General features: G+C 44.8%; 4 protein-coding genes and 3 non-coding genes across 8 annotated transcripts; 3 read left to right on the top strand and 4 right to left on the bottom strand.

The window, feature by feature from the left end:
- LOC100543693 (surfeit locus protein 1) lies at positions 1-3,502 on the top strand (the record flags this gene model as incomplete). The annotated part of the gene is made up of 9 exons (XM_003211315.2): positions 1-33; positions 288-366; positions 485-612; positions 992-1,074; positions 1,166-1,357; positions 1,883-1,955; positions 2,262-2,424; positions 2,691-2,772; positions 3,058-3,502. Coding segments are annotated over 9 exons (900 nt in total), but the record flags the coding sequence as incomplete, so codon positions are not given.
- A 708-nt stretch (positions 3,503-4,210) lies between these two features.
- RPL7A (ribosomal protein L7a) lies at positions 4,211-7,650 on the bottom strand. The gene is made up of 8 exons (XM_031556278.1): positions 7,555-7,650; positions 7,243-7,387; positions 6,663-6,812; positions 6,175-6,315; positions 5,749-5,828; positions 5,300-5,430; positions 4,839-4,908; positions 4,211-4,379 (listed from the first exon to the last, which is right to left on the bottom strand). Exons 1-8 carry the CDS (start codon positions 7,648-7,650, stop codon positions 4,275-4,277), a joined length of 918 nt encoding a protein of 305 aa, XP_031412138.1. The 3' UTR covers positions 4,211-4,274.
- On the bottom strand, positions 5,507-5,579 carry LOC116217307. The gene has a single exon (XR_004161695.1). It is a non-coding gene; the product is annotated as a small nucleolar RNA SNORD36 (small nucleolar RNA).
- Positions 5,986-6,062, bottom strand: LOC116217308. The gene has a single exon (XR_004161696.1). It is a non-coding gene; the product is annotated as a small nucleolar RNA SNORD36 (small nucleolar RNA).
- Positions 6,881-6,955, bottom strand: LOC116217309. Its single transcript, XR_004161697.1, has one exon. It is a non-coding gene; the product is annotated as a small nucleolar RNA SNORD24 (small nucleolar RNA).
- Positions 7,651-8,005: 355 nt separating the features above from the next.
- On the top strand, positions 8,006-13,925 carry MED22 (mediator complex subunit 22). Of its 2 annotated transcripts, none has more exons than XM_010720962.3 (4): positions 8,006-8,179; positions 8,386-8,466; positions 8,807-9,015; positions 12,597-13,925. In XM_010720962.3, exons 1-4 carry the CDS (start codon positions 8,057-8,059, stop codon positions 12,787-12,789), a joined length of 606 nt encoding a protein of 201 aa, XP_010719264.1. In that variant the 5' UTR covers positions 8,006-8,056; the 3' UTR covers positions 12,790-13,925. The 2 variants fall into 2 exon arrangements, with proteins under 2 accessions (XP_010719264.1, XP_003211342.1); XM_003211294.4 differs by having other exon boundaries at positions 8,007-8,179; positions 12,591-13,925.
- Positions 13,926-14,366: 441 nt separating this feature from the next.
- SURF6 (surfeit 6) lies at positions 14,367-17,126 on the top strand. Its single transcript, XM_003211293.4, has 4 exons — positions 14,367-14,548; positions 14,895-15,110; positions 15,721-15,812; positions 16,261-17,126. The coding sequence occupies exons 1-4, from the start codon at positions 14,455-14,457 to the stop codon at positions 16,927-16,929; spliced, it is 1,071 nt and encodes a 356-aa protein (XP_003211341.1). The 5' UTR covers positions 14,367-14,454; the 3' UTR covers positions 16,930-17,126.
- Positions 17,127-17,173: the final 47 nt, after the last annotated feature.

The following is a 17,173-nucleotide window of genomic DNA, read 5'->3' as shown; positions in this document are numbered from 1 at the left end:
GGACCGCGGCTGCTGCGGGAGCGAAGGGCCGGGGTGAGCGCTGAGAGCAGCGGGAAAGGCCTGGATGGGCTCTGAGGGCGGCGGGGAGGGCCTCGCAGGGCACCGAGCGAGGAAGAAAAAAGGAAAGGCGCTCGCCCGGCTTTTATTTAAAAGTGCTGTGATAAAAACACGAGCATGCTGATAGCACGTATGGAGGGGTCACTTGTGGTGGTGGGACAGCCGACAGCATCTAGGTGGAACTCGTGCATTGCAGAGAGGCTGCAAAGGATGTTCTTTGGTTTCCTTAGATATGGCATTGCTTGCTCAGAAGAACGTTGTTTGGGTTTCCCCGAACGAAGGCAGGTTCTGCTGTGACCCAGCAGAGAGGTGAGCAGATGTGTGTGGGGTTCTGTCGCTTTCAGCCTCACACTGAGGTGCCGTTTCCGAAGGAATTTATCAGCTCTCCTCCTGTTCCTGTCTGGTTCCTCATTCTGGTTCTCTGCAGACGTTTGCTTGAGGCTCTGCAGCCCACGAAGCTCCACGACAGCCACCAGTGAGCCTGGAGAGGACATCTGGCTGAAGTGGGGCCTCCTCCTCGTGCCCCTGACTGCGTTCTGTCTGGGCACATGGCAGGTACCAACCAACACATGCTGCATTTCTTCAGAGATGAGTGCTTTGGGGCTGTCAGGGTTTCAATCTTTGGCTGTTTGATATAGATTGTGCCATAGGCAGGGCAAAGATTTGCTGATATTTTACCTTTCTGCTTTCCCACTGCACACTGGTGAGGTTCGTGCAAGTCTTTAATGGAGAGATTCATGTTGTTTTTTTTTAAGATTTCTGTTACAAATATTTCCCCCAGACGAAGTCAGCAGTCTCCATTTTCATATCTCAATTTGTTCTGTTTATGGTCAGGACAAACTTATGACCAGGAAATAGATTTTAAGGCTTGCAATGGTCATTATATTGCTCTGGCCTACCAAGAGGAATTACTTTTGTGTTTGTGTACTTCCAGATTCAGCGTCGAAAATGGAAATTAGATTTGATTGCACAGCTGGCATCCAGACTTTCCTCAGAGCCCATCCCTCTGACATTAGAGTAAGGAAGCTGAGAAGAGTTCCACAGTAAAATCCCGCCGTGTAATTTGCCTATCACAGCTGTGATTTTCATTTCATCTTGTTCTCTGCAGCCCTATGGAGTTGAAGGAATTGGAGTACAGGCCTGTAAAGGTCCGAGGGCATTTTGACCACTCCAAGGAGCTCTACATTTTGCCACGGTCACTTGTGGACCCAGAGCGAGAAGCCAGAGAAGCTGGGAAGCTGACATCCCATGCAGAAAATGGAGCAAATGTCATTACTCCTTTCTACTGCACAGAACTAGGGTAAGTTAAGTGGTAGCTCACACGAGCAACTCGTTTCTTTTTAAAAAGTTGAATCATAGAATCACCTAGGTTGGAAAAAGCTTTGGGATCATCGCGTCCAACCATCAACCTGGGTCCTGTCCTTAGTCCCTTAGTGCCACATCCACACCTCTCTTAAATACCTCCAGGGATGGGAGCTCCACCACTCCCCTGGGCAGCCCCTTCCAATGCCTGATCACTCCTTCCAAGAAGAAATTCACCTTAATATCTAATCTAAAGCTGCAACTTGAAACCATTTCCTCATGTCCCATTATTTGTCACCTGAGAATAGAAACTGCCCCCCTCCTCACTGAGCCTCCTTTCAGGAGCTGTAGAGAGCAGTGATAGTGATTCAGTTTGTATGTCTACCTCTCCCTTAAATGCACCTGTCTCTTAGGTGCTTGAGTCTTGATTCCGAATTGTATTTATGTTTTCTTACAGCTGTAGACAGCAGCAAGAATTTCCTTTAATTCATGAGATATATTTGTCCTGTTTATGTAACTCTAGGGTCACTATTCTAGTCAACCGAGGATTTGTGCCCAAAAAGAAACTGAAACCAGAGACCAGGCTGAAGGGACAGGTAAGAGGGATACAAGGAAATCTTGCACATTACTTTCTGACCTGTGCTTACCCAGAGACGCTTTTGACAAATCAAGGAAGGCAGCAGCCATTCAGCTTCATGAGTCACTGCACTTCTTAAAGGTGCCTTTACTTGATGCCTTTGATGAAGTAAATAAGGCATCTGCCTTTTTCCCTGCTGTTACAGCACAGTATAGCACAACCTGCTAACTTACTCATAACCAGACCCTGCAGGTGATGTACTACCAGGTCCTGTTATGCTAGAAATGAATCTTGAGAGATTCCTTTCTCCTCTACTGCATTTCAGATTGAAGAAGAAATCGACCTCACAGGGGTGGTGAGGTTATCAGAAAAACGGAAACCTTTTGTACCTGAAAATAACATTGAAAAAAACCGCTGGCACTATCGGGACCTGGAGGCTATGGCCAAGGTGACCGGGGCTGAGCCCATCTTCATTGATGCAGACTTCAGTAAGTCACAAAGGAACCCAAATCCACAACCAATTTATGTCAGTCTCCCCTTTTCTCTGTGATGTATTTCCCTAAGGCATTTCCAGAGGTATTGTACTAAGTTCACTGTACAAGGTTTTGAAGCTACAGCCACTGGCTTTGCTGGTAACTTGGGAACACCACTGCCCAGAGAAGTGGGCTATCTTTGGGATATCTGCTCATTTGGCAGAGCATGGGCAGCTCAGGGCTTTGCAGACCAAACATTTGACAATGTGCTGTACCTACAGGAAGCACAGTCCCAGGAGGGCCCATTGGAGGTCAGACAAGAGTGAGCCTGAGAAACGAGCACATGCAGTACATCATTACCTGGTAAGCTACCCAGCCAGCAATGTCTGACTTTTGTTTTCTGAGCACGAAGCCTTAAACTGCTTTCTGTTGAATCCACTGAAAGCAAGGAAATAATTTTTCCCCAGCATTCTTGCTCCTGCATCAGGGAGACTGATGAGATCTTCAGCAGCAAACTGTTTGAACCTGAGTAGTATTTCCCAGATAGTCTGAAATAACTTTACTATTAAACTGCAGCTGACTTAGGGAACTTTAATCCATCTTGGAAATGCCATGTTTTGCATTATTTATTTTTACTTCTTGTCACAGGTATGGCTTGTGTGCTGCAACGTCCTTCTTGTGGTACAGAAAATTTGTACGAAAAATACCTCTATGAGGGGAAGGATTAATTTCTGCTCTCCTGTACAGCCAAGACTGCAGCCTGATCAATCCTAAAGAACTCAGTCTCAGGGCATGGGACTTCCCAGCTGATGTGGCAGCAGTTTGGAAGCATTGAACTTCAGAATTAGTGATGGGTGTTGACACGCTTGCTTACATCGGCTTTCTGGACATGTGCAGAATGCATTTTTCTATAGTTGCACAGTTTGGTCCCAAGCTACAAAACCTTTTCTTCTCCACTGCTATATTTTTTATATTCAGTGTAAGCAAATGAGGGCAAGGGATTTTATCAATCAAAATTTTTTGCATTGCAGTCATTCCTGAAGCCAAGACACTGCAGTTCTATCAGGATAAATAAAATAGGCCTGTTAGTGTTTGTCTTGTCTTTGTATTGCATATCTTAAAACTTAAAGAGAGACTTAAATGCCCTTAAATGTATGAACTGCAGACTCCAGTTGGAGTAAGACAGTATGCAGCTTGGCAAGAATATTATCAAGGCCACCAGAAATAACAAAGAGCTGCCTCAGTTTGGGCTGAAGGCCTTACCACCAAGCTCGGTTGCCTCCAAGAATGCCACAAGACCAAAGTCAACAGCAAAGAACAGAAGGGTAAGTAGAGTTAGATACTTCCTTCACCCTTTAGCTTCACTGTCTGGTCTTGTCATGAAAAAGGCATTACAGACCTTTAAAGGTCCTGATTTGCTTAGTCCAGTGAAGTGTCACAACTAGATAAACGTGCCTTTACAAAATCCATGCAGTAATTAAGCCTAGGCACTAATGATGATTTATAGCTATTTCCAAGTCAGTTATCTGCATTACTAAGCTAGGCTCAAAGCTAGCAATAGGCTAGCTTATCCCATTCAGTGTGGGATCACCAGTATGTGCAGCTGAGAGGGCTACGCTTAAAGGAGAAGAATTGAGGGCTAGCTTAGCAACTAAGGGAAATTGTTCTAAGGGAAGTAATAACATGCTCTGTGCAGCTTTCTGTGCTGTTCTATCCAACCGTTTTGTTGTAGGCAAATAGAGAAGGCAGGCAATGATCATTTGCGGCCCACTGACTGGAACTCTCATTAATAGAGACCATGGAAATTTCATCTGGGGGTTTATTCTTTTTATGTACACAAACCATGGTACCAAATCAGTACATCTTTAGCCCAGCTTAGTAGCCAGTTCTTTAGCCTTTGCTTTTTCAAGCTTGGCAATGCGAGCCACAGATTTTGGACCCAAGACGTTACCACCCCAGTGACGACGGATCTGCAAAGAAGGGAGAACAAGTTAAGAGTCCTCATACAATCAATTGTGCTCAGTTCCACTCCATGCACAAGGGTTTGAGCCCCCCCAGTTAGGAACTCCCATGCATTTTTTAAGCAGTGAATTACATTCTGGGAACAGCGCAGATGTGACAGTGGAAAGTTTTTCCCTGTCATCACATTAACTTCAGGACTTCAGGGATGGAATCAAGTCTAGCTGAAGTAGATCTCTTTACACTCCCTTCCCTGTTTTAGCTCCATTTGCCTCTAAGCTGGTGATAGTATTCACCTCGTACCCCACCATCAGGAAAATAATCTGAATGCCTAAAAAAAGCCCTAGATACAACCTACACCCAACAGGCTTTAAGCTCATCTCACTCCAAAACAGTGATCTGCATCTAACTGAGAAGCTACTGGGGATGTTCATAGTATGAACCTGAAAGACAAGGGCCACACATCTTACCTCATCATATCTGTCATTGTAGTTGGTCTTGACAGCCTCCACCAGCTTTGCAAGGGCACCCTTATCCTCCCTGTTGGGGACAGTTGCATTTCTTTAGAGCACCAGTTTCATGTTTTCTATGTCTTTTGTCTTGGAATTAAACAGTTCATAATACCAACATCATTTTTAAGCGTAACAAAAAGTTGATCACACAAACCATCAATGCTGTAGAACTTACACCACTTATAGTTCAGCTTATACATGTAGTAGTAACACACCCATTTTAATAAGCTAAAGTAATCTCTAGCTTCAGGATTTGACAGACTGCTTCATAAAGGATGACAGAGAGTTCATGCAAACTCAGTTTTAGTTCTTTACACTAGACAAACTCAGATTTGACATCCATCTGCCCTATGACCTATGCTTATAGGCAGTTTGTTTTCTCCACTACAGTGAAGCAAATCAGCACACAGAATACTTACGGGTTAACTTGGGTGAAAGCAACACAGGTACAAGTTTTCCTGTGCACCAGTCGCCCCAGCCTGGCCTTGCTCTTGATGATGCAGTACGGCACTCCCATCTTGCGGCACAGAGCTGGCAAGAAGACCACCAGCTGAAAAGGAAGAGCGTGTGTGCTGTATCACTGACAGAACATCTTAGGAGTGTTTCAGCTGGCCTGGGCTGTGGCAATTGCTCAGTGTTAAAAAGCTCGTTTTGCTCTTCATTGTTGATTCAGGTGAAGAAATTCATACATCATCGCAAGGGCCAAGCCTCATTCTTAGTCCAGGAAAACTCAGAACATGCATAAGCATTCGAGTTCTCACAAGTTGAAAGTTTGTCTTAAAATGCACTCTCACCCCAAATCCACTCCTAACCTCATCAAGTGGAGTTATACAGGCAGCCTCTCTCATGCACCATGGAGTGTGCTTACCTCAATGGGGTCTACATCATGGGCAATCACCACAAGCTGAGCTTTCTTGTTCTCTACCAGAGTTGTGACAGTGTTGACACCTAAAAAACAAATTACAGAACTCTGTTTCAAGTCAGACTCTTTACCTGAGCTTTCATGTAAGCCTCATAGAATCTGCTGCTTTCACAGCACACCTTTCATGAAAACTTTTCATATCCATTCAGTAGCACAAAGAAGATATTCCATGGACAATTTGCTAAAGCTCAGGGTTAAAAAGCTCGTCTATTTCACTCTTCACTTTGAGCTCAGGTGAAGAAATTCATACATCACTGCCATAGCACGTCCAATCCTGTTTGGCTGGAGCAGAGCACCAACTTTTCTCATTGGTTTTCCCTCCAAAAGACCACATTCCCATGTATGCAAGTAGGCAAGTTCATATACGCTTACCTGCCCGGAGAACTGGTGGTCTCTTAGTTGGAGTATCTCCCTTTCCTGCAGCTTTCTGCTCAGCACGAGCCAACAGCCTCTGCTTCTTCTCTTGCTTAGTTTCTGGCCTGTATTTGTGTGCCAGCTTCAGAAGCTGTGTGGCTAGAAGTGAACACGAACTAATTAGTAGAACAACTTGGAAATCTCAGTGTTGCCTTTTAAAGGACTCAAGTGCATCGAGAAGCACCTGCTGAGGAATTCTGCGTTTGCATCCATCAGCAAGACCTCTGATACTTCCTACCTCCCTTTTCAAAACAGTGATTTAGGCCAGACAACTCAGCAAGCCTGGTGATCATCAGTCACTATTAAAGCCTTCATAAAGGACTCCCAGACACATTGCTAGGTTTTTTTTTTTTTTAAAAAAGTCTTATTTTGGTTTCTTTCCTGACACACACACATCAACCATCAAAGACAGAACTCAAAAGAGATTTGGTAGGTCACATCCTTACCTGTTTGGCGGTCCAAAGCCTGACTGAACTGGTTGATTGCAGGAGGCACCTTCAAGCGCTTGTACAGAATGGAGCGCTGGCGCTGCAGCCTGATGTAGCGGGGCCATTTCACAAAGCGCGTGAGGTCACGTTTGGGCTGGATATCCTGTCCTAGAAATACAGACTTTAATTCAAAACCGCTCCCAATCCACACAGTAAGAGCACGCAATAGGCAAGAGTGCATCAGCGATCTTGGTGGTTATGTATGTCAGCACTATCATTCAGATAGCAAGTATTTTTTCACATCATCTGCACAGGTAGCAAAAGTAGCATTATAGAAACCTGAACTAGCTGACCAAATCACGTGTAAAAGGGCAAGATTCATCACAATGGGAATACATAACAAGGCTTTTAGCTTGGCAAGCTGTCACAGCCATCTTCAATACCAAATGGAGTACAGCTCTACCAGTGATGATGGTAAAGCAACTGCCTTTATGGCTTGCTCCACCCCAAGGCTTTATCACAATACTCTTCCATCTACAGTTACACGCAACAAAATAAACCACAGTCCTTGAAGCGCCCTGTGCATCCCCTTACTCACCAATGCCAAAGTTCTTGGGCCTCTTCTCAAACAGGGGATTGACAACCTTCTTGGCCTCCTGCTTCTTGACTACAGCAGGGGCAGGTGCCACCTTCTTGCCCTTGGCCTTTTTTCCTTTCGGCTGCAAATAAGAAGCACTTTTTTTTTAAAACGCTTTTTTTTAACACTTAATGTACTTTAAGAATGTGCCTGCTACCCCAAAGGGATGCTTTTACAGATAACGAACAAATCCGGCTGCCTCCCAACCCAACAAGAGACCAAAACAAACCCTTCGATGTGACCTAAAAGCGTTTATGAGATGACCCGATTTACAGCAGCGATTTGCTCTTCTGGGCGCACCCGGAGCCCGCAGGGCTGCCCGATTCCCATCCCGCCGAAGGGAGCGAGGCCCAGACCCGCCTCCCCCATCCCGGCTTCAGCTCCCGCAGGCTCAGCCTGAGCCGAGCCGCCCCCCGCGGCACCGTAAGGCTGCTGAGCACCCGCACCGCCTCCACAGAGCGCCGCGGCCCGGCGAGGTGCGCGGATGGCGCTGGATGCCGGTAACCCCGTCCCACGGCCCACAGCCGCTCACCATCTTGGATGTATAGTAAAAAAGGCGGAACAGGGCATGCTGGGGGATATCTATGTGGCACCAAATCTCGCGAGGTGTTGAGCCGGAAGAGGTGGGTCCAGAAGGAGGAGTTGGCCGGAAAAGGTGGGATAGGACGGTGGGCTGGCCGGAAGAAGTAGGACCGGAAGGGGGTTGACCGGAAGAGGCGGGACCGGAAGGAGACGGGACGGACCAGAAGAGGCGGTAGGAAAGGAAGAGGTGGCCATGGCGCAGCAGCGGGTGCTGCCGCAGAGTAAAGAGACCCTGCTGCAGTCCTACAACAAGCGCCTTAAGGATGATGTTAAATCCATTATGGATAACTTCACCGAGATCATTAAGACCGCTAAGGTGAGTCAGGGTCGTGGAGGGAGCACCGAAGGGCCTGAAGGTAGGGTGTGGACAGCAGAGTTGGCCTGTGGGTAACGTGAAGGTGAGAGATTAGGCTTAAAGCCTAGGGATTACTGGCGTAGATTGAAATGGAATGCGTTGTGATGCAGCAGCTGTGTGTCAGCGTTTGTGTTTGTAAAGATGAATTTATGCGTTTTTGTCTTTAGATTGAGGATGAAACTCAAGTCTCTCGAGCAACCCAAAGTGAACAGGATAACTATGAGATGCATGTCAGAGCTGCGAACATTGTGAGTAGTGCTTTCATGTTCACTTCACTACGGATGCATTCTTTAGGAGCTGTTTGGTTTGTTATTGTATGTAGAGAAGCCTTTATAGCACTCAGGAGGGCTGTTGCCAAAAGAGTGACCTAATATTTGGGGCAGTGGTATGGTGAATCTTTGTGGGGCAAAGCTTGCTTGCCTGTGTTGTCAGCTACCAGCTTCTGTCAGAACTCTCACCTGTTGTGGGAGCTCCTGTATAATCAGGGATTGAGCAGGAGGAGCAGCTTGGGGGTCCTTGTATTACAACTGGCTTAAAGTCCTGTTTAAAGACACTTAGTATCTATGTGATTTTTCTTCCTTTTACAAGGTTCGAGCTGGTGAGTCCTTGATGAAACTTGTGTCTGACCTGAAGCAGTTCTTGATCCTCAATGATTTCCCCTCTGTAAATGAGGCTATCAACCAGCGCAACCAGCAGCTGAGAAGCTTGCAGGAAGAATGTGACAAGAAGTTGATTGCACTACGGGATGAGATCTCCATTGACCTGTATGAGCTAGAAGAAGAATATTACTCTTCCAGGTACAAATAGGGCAGTGGACTTCTGTCTAATGACTCCAGCCCTTCTGGGGCAGTTAGTCCAAACAAACAAATAGTGCTTATAGCATAGGTCTTGAGACTGTTCCCAACAAAATTCCATTTCTGTTCCTAATTTGGTCAAACTCTTTAAAGTTTAAAACAGCTGCCTCTTTCTTGCAGATATCCTGCAGGGTATAAGTGTCATATTGGAAGAAGTATTCTGAGCATCCAGCTCTAGGTGCTTGCCTTATTTGGCTAGATGTGACAGATGATGACAAAGGAAACCTAAGCAAATTAGTGTAGAGGGAGATCAATTTCTTTAGGGGGTGATATCCTTCTGGAGAAGTCTCTATCTCTCCCTAGAAAAACTAGCTTGCTGAGCTGGGTGCTGATCTTAAATGAGATGGTGATGTCCCATGTCCTTGTTGCAAGTTCCTTCACAAGTGACCTGCTAACACAGCGTGCCTTTTACCTTGTAGTCCACTGCCCCAGTTGCCTGGAGTCTTTCTGAGGTGAACATCTGAAATGAGCAAAAACGACGTGCTCAGTTTCATTTAATTATGAAGTATTGTGATAGGATTTTTTATGAAAGATTTATTAGCAATTTGTTTGAGGAATTTTTAAGATTTTAAAAAAGACTTTTGCATAGGAAACAGGTTTTAGAGAATTCAGACACTTTATTTTTTTAATTTTTTTTTGTCATGCACTCCAGCACTTCTAATTGATTATGCAGTAAATGAAAGCAGGATAACTGAGAATCAGATTATATTGGTTGCACTGTCCAAACTAAGTGAAGTCAGTGCAATAAAGGAGTGAATTCTGAACAAAAACTCATCTTTTCAAAATCTTACTAAAAATTCTTATGACCAGGTTTTCCATTTTTGTCTCTCCTCTCTTTCTAAATAATCTGAGTGTCTATAGCTTCAGATAAGTCAATTAAAACAATAATTGCACAGTATAATTGGCAGTTAGGCCATTGTTTATGGGTAATGTATTTTAAGAGTAAAAGTCTTTTAAAGAGTTCTTAAAGACTTAAGGTACTGATACATCGTTTCTTAAAAAACATAGCCGGTTCTAAGCTAATTTGAGATAAAAGTTTAGAGTTGTTTTTCCAGCTTTACTTAGTTTTTTTGGGGAGCTATGGCAAGGGGTCCTAGAAGTGCCTCAGAGAAGAGTAGTGATGATCACAAACCTAAGCACCAGTCCTGGCCTTACTAGGTCAGCGATGTATCCGCTGCACAGGCTGTATACAGCATGGCATAAGCTGCATCCAGAATGACAGTGTGGAGTGAAGTACCTCACAAGTGCCAGAGGTTCTTCTCTCACACTGACTGCCATGGCTGTGTCTCAGTAGTTTTCTGTTCTGAACTGAGGAGTTCAGACCACGCTAGCACCTGACCGGCATTGCATGCCACCTGAAGCAATCCTTCATAGCAGAACTGATATTAAGCACAAAGAGCTTTCTTTCCTGATACACTAAAGTGGATCTGCCTTTGTTTTCATTCTTGTGAGGGTGATCATGAGATGAGAAAACTTGGCTTGTCTACAGAGCTATGATCCTTCTATTGAAACCTCATACCATGTAGCACTTAATCATTGCTTTTAGCACTTAACTACTTTCTTATGCTCTTTCCTGTCTTTTTCTGCACCAAAGAATTTGTGTGTAAATACAGAAATGGTGATTTATTGAGAGTCCTTTTATAATTAGAATATTATGACATTTTAAATGAAATTTTATTGTCTAATGTGGGGAAAGGGTTTCTGTTATGTCACACAGCCTTAGAATGTTGATCGTGTTTAAATGGTGATGAATGCAAAAGCTAATTTGCCCACAAGTGGGCATTCTGTGCTGACCTGGGAGCCTGGTTGGGGTTTCCCCTCTGTACTCTATTACTTCCCTGTGAGACTTAATCCCACAGGATTTATAAAGAGTCCTGTGAGGCCATGATGTTGGTTCCATACAGCCATCCTGCCAAACTGTTCTCTGATGCCCCAGATTCCCTGAAGGGGAGTTTTAGGTTGTCAGGTTGTCCCTCCAGGGAAGGCTGTAGAAAAGTGAGCTCCCTGGAGCAGCATGCCTGCAGGTGCTGCAGAGTTGTAAGCTGCCCCATGCTGCATAGCTTCCTTTCTTCCTGTGTGTTGTTCCCAAGAGCTGTAGAAGGACTGTAAAAGGGAGTGTCTTGTGCAGCAATTGCCACCAACATTGGTCCATGAAACTAAAGCTGAATAGGAATCTTCACTTTCAATTTCTGTTCAAGTATTTTCCTAGAGCTGCTTCTTTGTGCACAGCTATTGCTGTGCTCCCTGAGAGGAGTAGAGGAGTCCCTTCTGCACACTAAGAAACCTTCAGCCAAAGGACAGAGCAGAAGGTTGAGTCGTAGTGCCTTACCACTTCTGGTACGAAGCCAACTGGGTGATGCTGTCAGAAAACACTAAAAATACTTGGTGCTTCCAACTAGCGCTTTGTGTGCTTATTCTGCAAAGCAGTAACCCCCAAGTCCAGCTTGCCTTTCCTCATTCTAAACCCCAAACTTGTATTTATGTTCCATTGCTCCCTCCTCTGAGATCACAGGAGCTGTCTCTGAGTGTGGACTTAAATCTCAGCATTTCATGTTTGTGCAATTTGAAGTGTCTCGTATTTCTGCACTTAAAGTATTTTGCAATGCAACTATTCAAGTCCATACGTTAAAAATGTAAATAAAGCTGCAACAACAAAATAATTTGACCCACTGGGTTTGTTTTACTCCAATCACAAGCTGCTTTTTGCTCCAGCACTCACTTTGTCTTGGGTGTCTCTCTCGTGTGTGCAGCTCCTTCCTCTCTTTGGAATTTGTTCTGTTTTTGTTCCAGTTTCTTCCAACACTTTCCTTTTTAGTTTTTGCCCTTCCACATTGTGTTTTCCTCAGACCACAGTCAAGAATTAGTCAGCTGTTTATTTTCCCACACTGCTGTATCATCTAATACTGTAGTCTGCAGGAGTCAAATCCAGTAAGCTGCTGTTGTGAGGACTGTGGTACTGCTGGAATCTGTAGAAGCTGTCAGTGCTTCAGAGGCTGGGGATTTTCAAAAGAAGACCAGGGCCTTCTGTGGGACACTTTACTGAGGTGGTAAGGGTGTAAATGGACTTAAATTTAGAGCACAATTTGTATTTGTTTTTCACTCACGTAGGCTGTTATGTAACTCCTAGTGAAATGATTAGGGATCTGTGCCTCACTCAGACTAGTAGAACTCCTGTCTTTATGGTGCCAGAACCTCAGCCCAGATCTATCTATGGACTGGTAGTGTCTGGATTAGAGCTGAGACTGTTTCAGTTCGTAGCAATAGCTTTGTCTTTGAAATTTCCACGATCCTTACTAAGCTTTAAGATTCAACACCAGCCTTTACAGGGTATTTTGGGAAAAACCAGTGTAACAAGGCTCGGGATGAATATGTGAACACAGGCCTTATATCCATGAACATTTTTTTGCCATTTTCTTAATGCTTTGCTTCTGTCTTGCTTTTCTCCCTCTCCTCTTTCCTTTCTCTCCTTTATCATTGTACTTGCTGCCTCTCCTTACTGTTTTTTTTGTTCTGGAAAGCTACAGTCTATGTGACAGCAATGATCTACCACTGTGCGAAGCCTACTGGAGAGAAGATTTTGACACGCTGTCTCCTGAAAGCCTCTCCATGCCTCTGACAACTGCCACAGCAGAGCAGAGTATTGCTACCTCTCAGAGCTCAACCCCATCACACCCCCACGTGAACGGGCATGGGGCAGGCCCGACAGACCACTCCTGAAGAAGATTCTTTGCTGCTGAACACATTCTTCCTGGTGGCACTGAAGAAGTCTTCCACCTGCTGTACTGAGCAAGCATCTCCCCATCGGGACAATGCACTGGAGCTTTGCAGGTTTCTGCTCACTGGATAGCCACAGTGCTTTCTCCATGCCTGGGACATTGCCATGAGTGTTCCTCTCACTTAAAAAGAAGTGATAAGTGAATACAAAGCTTATTATTCTAACAAATTAGAGGTAAGTTTGCTGTTCCACGACAGTTACGTGTGGAGTTGAGTAGAAATCTAGTGTTTGTTTCCATTTGAATTTCACAATAAGTACATTGTGGAGTGCTGGTAGTTGAATTTGGTTGGTTTAGAAAACTTGAGCCAAATCTGGGGATAGTAACTGTTCTGGTCCTCTTTACTGTATTTTTAATGTTTATTGACGTTCTGGCTGCTTTAAAGCTTTCTCAGGATGCCATCAGACAACCTGTAACACTTAAGTAAGAATCTTGCAGTATTTTTTACTCAGTATTCTTCACTGTCGAAGTGCTTCACAAACTTGAACTTTTTGCTGTGAATCGTTTAGGAGGAGGCTCTCCAGGGGACCTGTATTGAAGAGCAGTGTTATTGCTTTTGGGAAGCAGAAGGCAAAGAGAATCAGACTGAAGTGTAATGATGTGACTTGCTTAAGGCTGCAGATAGAAGCAGGAGCACACTTTGATTAGGTTGATTCCAATGGTTACACAACAGCTTTCTATTAACATAGCTTGAACTAACATTTATATTCTTGAACAGTTTCATCTAATGAAATTTGGACAACTTAGGTGTGTGGAGCAGAGGGGGTTGCTCAGTTTCCTTCCAGGTAATCTTGGTGCTTTGTCTTCAGCTGTTGGGCAGCTTGGTTTTTCAGCCCTTTATCTCTGCAGTTGTTCTGAGTTGACCCTAAGAGTGCATTGAAGGGGATAGAGTTGGGCTGAAATGTGGCCGTGGCAGCTGTATTACCAACAGACAGTTCAGTGGAGCTTCCCCAGCATTCTGCTGTAATGTCTCGTTTGTGAGAATGTGAGTTTGGTGTACTTTTTGTTCTACTTTCCTTCCATTCCATTATTTTTTCCTTTTTGTAATTAGGTGATTTAATAAATAACTCTTTCATATCACTGAATTGTGTGGTTTTTAGCTGCAGCTTTTTCTGACAGCATGAAGCACGAATGGGTGCTAGGATGAGTGTTCCTGTGTGGTCTGAAGAAAATGACTACTCTTGCAGTTTGTGCCATACATGCAGTCCTATTCACCCTGCAAAGCATCATAAACCTGTAACAGCACCAAAGCTTCTGGGAGAGCAGCTATTTGGGAACCGCCCTTAGCGTTTCGCCTCGTTTTGCAGAACTGGTCGGGCCGGGTCCTGCCCAGCCACCCAAACCGAGGGCTGCGGCTCTCCGAGCCTAAAGGCGGACAGGGGAGCCGGGGCGAGCGGCCTTCACCAAGCAGCGGGACAGCAGAAGCAAAATGGCGGCTCTGCGCTAAGTGATGCTTCGCGCCTCGTCGCGCACCTGTGACCTCACTTCCGGCGGAAGCGCTAACTCACTTCCGGCTCGCTCAGTAACATTACTTCCGGTGCCGTGCGCGGCCGTTGGGTTCCTCCCATCGCCCCGCTTCTCTCAGGGCTGCCCGCTGCGAGTAGCGGCGATGTCCAGCCTGGCCGCGCAGGACGCCTACCTGCAGGGCTTGGCGAGGAAGGTCTGCGCGCAGAACGCCCCGGAATCGCGGAAGAGGAAGTTCGGTAAGGCTGCGACTCGCTGCTGTGTGGGAACGTGGGCCTGCAGCGTGTCTGCCTCCGCCGGGTGTTGGTTTGTACCGGTTTTAAGCAAAACCTGTGATACGGGGTTTCTTCCCTCGAAGTTAGCGGTCTCATTCATCCTTACACGTGTGAGAATGGCACGCAAGCGAATGCGGTTGTTGCTAAAGTGACTGAGCACGTCTGGCTCTGCTTAGATAAGTCCTCGAGGTTCCTAAGCACCATTACAATGTTATACAGTGTGTTTGTACCTCAATATTCAGCTGTAACTGAATGTTATTGATGGTGGTGTTGTCCTGGTTTGTATATTTTTTTTTCCTTTGCCTCCTAGTATCAAAACCAGGCCAGCCAGATGATGCTGGCAGGCAGCTCAAGAAAAAGAAGAGAAGGAAGTCCAGGAAGCAACTTGAGAAGACAAATTCTCCTGCAGTTAAACAAGAGGTGTCTAACACCCGTAAATTTGCTCCGGGACAGAAAGCAGCCCCACAGGCCAACAAATCATCTCCAGTGGGTGTTAAGCAGAACAAAAACGAGAGTTCTGTTACGGGTAAGAATAGCAGAATTGTCTGTGATTAAAGTGAGCTGAGGTGTCCACATTTCAGTTGGTTCACATGCGTATCGTTTGGAAACCATTTAAGAAATCCAGTTCAATTGAAAACACTTGAGTTTATTCCATGTACATAAACGTGCAGTGTGACCTCTGGGGGGCTCTCTAGAAATATGAGCACTTCATATGAACTGCTGTTTGTTGTTTTTTTTTTTTTAATGGGTTTTATTTCATGGGTGTTATTTCATGGGTGCATATATATCATCATATGTCCTCTTTTCATTATAAATCAGGAAAACCTGATTACAAGCTGAGTGGAAAGATGTACTTGGCATCTTTGTTTCCATTGGTGTTTGCACCCTTCTTGTTTGGGAACTTCAGGGCATATCACAGACTACCCTGGGCTAGCAATGTTGAATGATGATATGGATAGAAAAAGGAGAATTCTGAAGAAACCAACAAATAGAAGCTCTTGGGGTCATTAGAATTTTGTTTCATCCTTTCATAACATCTAAAGAATTCTCATAGCTTTTCCCATAGCTATAGAAAATTCCTCAGTGTAACTAGTGCTGTATTTTAAGTATTTTTATTTTCTTCTTCTCATTTTCAGGTGCCAAAAGTGAACTTGGTTCCACTTCTTTTTCTGCAATAAATCTCTTGCGTCAGAGGCTACATGAGAAGATTAAAGAAGCTTCTGGGCGGGTATGAGAACTCTGTGTACCCTAATGTGCATGTGGGGATGGTATGAATTATCCCTCAGTCACCACATGCCTTGGGAACTGTGATGTTCCAAGGTTTAAGGTTTAGGGCTGGAGATAATTCCATTCCCTAAGGAATTACCTGTAGGTATTATTGGGAGTCCTGTTTATTTTCTGGGGTCCAGAAAAATGCATGTGAAAAGGTAGGGCCTGGAGAAGTGCAGAAAAGGCACTGAAAATCTGCAAGGGGAGTGTAAGTACAGGATTCTCCGTGAGAGTAAAAGGCTTGAAATGCATTTACCATCTGCATTTGGTATCTCTAAAAGCTGAGACGATTGCTTCTTAAATACTGCATTTCTAGGGAAAAGTTTGAAATTGGGACCTTAAGCACATCCCACTTTTATCTTTGTATTCTCCCCATAAGGCTCCTGATTCATATCTTTCATTTTTAGGATGATACCAAAGAATTACCTCCTTCAGTCCTGGAGAAGAGACGACGAAGAAAGTATGAAAAAGAGAGAAAGAAGCGCAAAAGAAAGGAGTTGAAGATGAAGGCAAAAGCAGTGAAGGAAGAAACCGAGGAGGTACCTATAGAGCCACAAAGCAAAAAGGAAGAGAGCAAAGCTGAGATTATCTTCAACAGGCTCAAAGTGCATGAAGAGAATGAGCTGAACAAGATCCAGAAGAAAAAAGAGAAAAGGAAAGGAGTGAAGGGGAAAATCACTCCTCTGACAGGTAGGAATTACAAGCAGCTGCTGAGCAGGCTGGAGATTCGGAAGAATAAGCTGGAGGAGCTCAAGGAAAAGGACCAGAAGAAAGCTCAGGATCTGGAGATGAAAATGAAATGGACAAATGTTCTGTATAAGGCAGAAGGTGTGAAGATCCATGATGATGAGGAGCGACTGAAGGAGGCTCTGAAGCGCAAAGAGAAGCGGAAAGCACAGCGCCAAAAGCAGTGGGAGAAGAGAACAGAAAAAGTGGTAGAAAGGATGCAGCAGCGGCAGGAGAAGCGTCGCAAGAACATTCAGAAGAAGAAGAAGGAGAAGATTGAGCAGAAAAAAGCCAAGGCCCGTAAGAAAGGTCGTGTTCTGCCAGAGGACTTGAAAAAAGCTGGCTTGTAGTGGCCTGGGAGGCAGCTGGATTTGTGGCCTGGCTGTGAAAGCTGCAGTTAAAGGCAGCTGATGGGATTCTTGTGGCAGTCTTTAATGGGGCTATTCCAGCACATCCTGCAGCTGTCTCAGCCTGGAATTGAGGTCTGGGGGTGTCACTGTCACTTCTTCCCAAGTCAATAGTAATAATAACAATTAAAAAAAAAAAACAAAAAAAACTAGTAAGACTAACTCGTGTGTGTTTGCTGATTATTTC

This window comes from Meleagris gallopavo, chromosome 19 (assembly GCF_000146605.3).
Source record: "Meleagris gallopavo isolate NT-WF06-2002-E0010 breed Aviagen turkey brand Nicholas breeding stock chromosome 19, Turkey_5.1, whole genome shotgun sequence".
Lineage (NCBI taxonomy): Eukaryota > Metazoa > Chordata > Aves > Galliformes > Phasianidae > Meleagris > Meleagris gallopavo.
The sequence above is the reverse complement of the archived record's forward strand: the minus strand, read 5'-3'. Positions and strand labels throughout refer to the sequence as shown.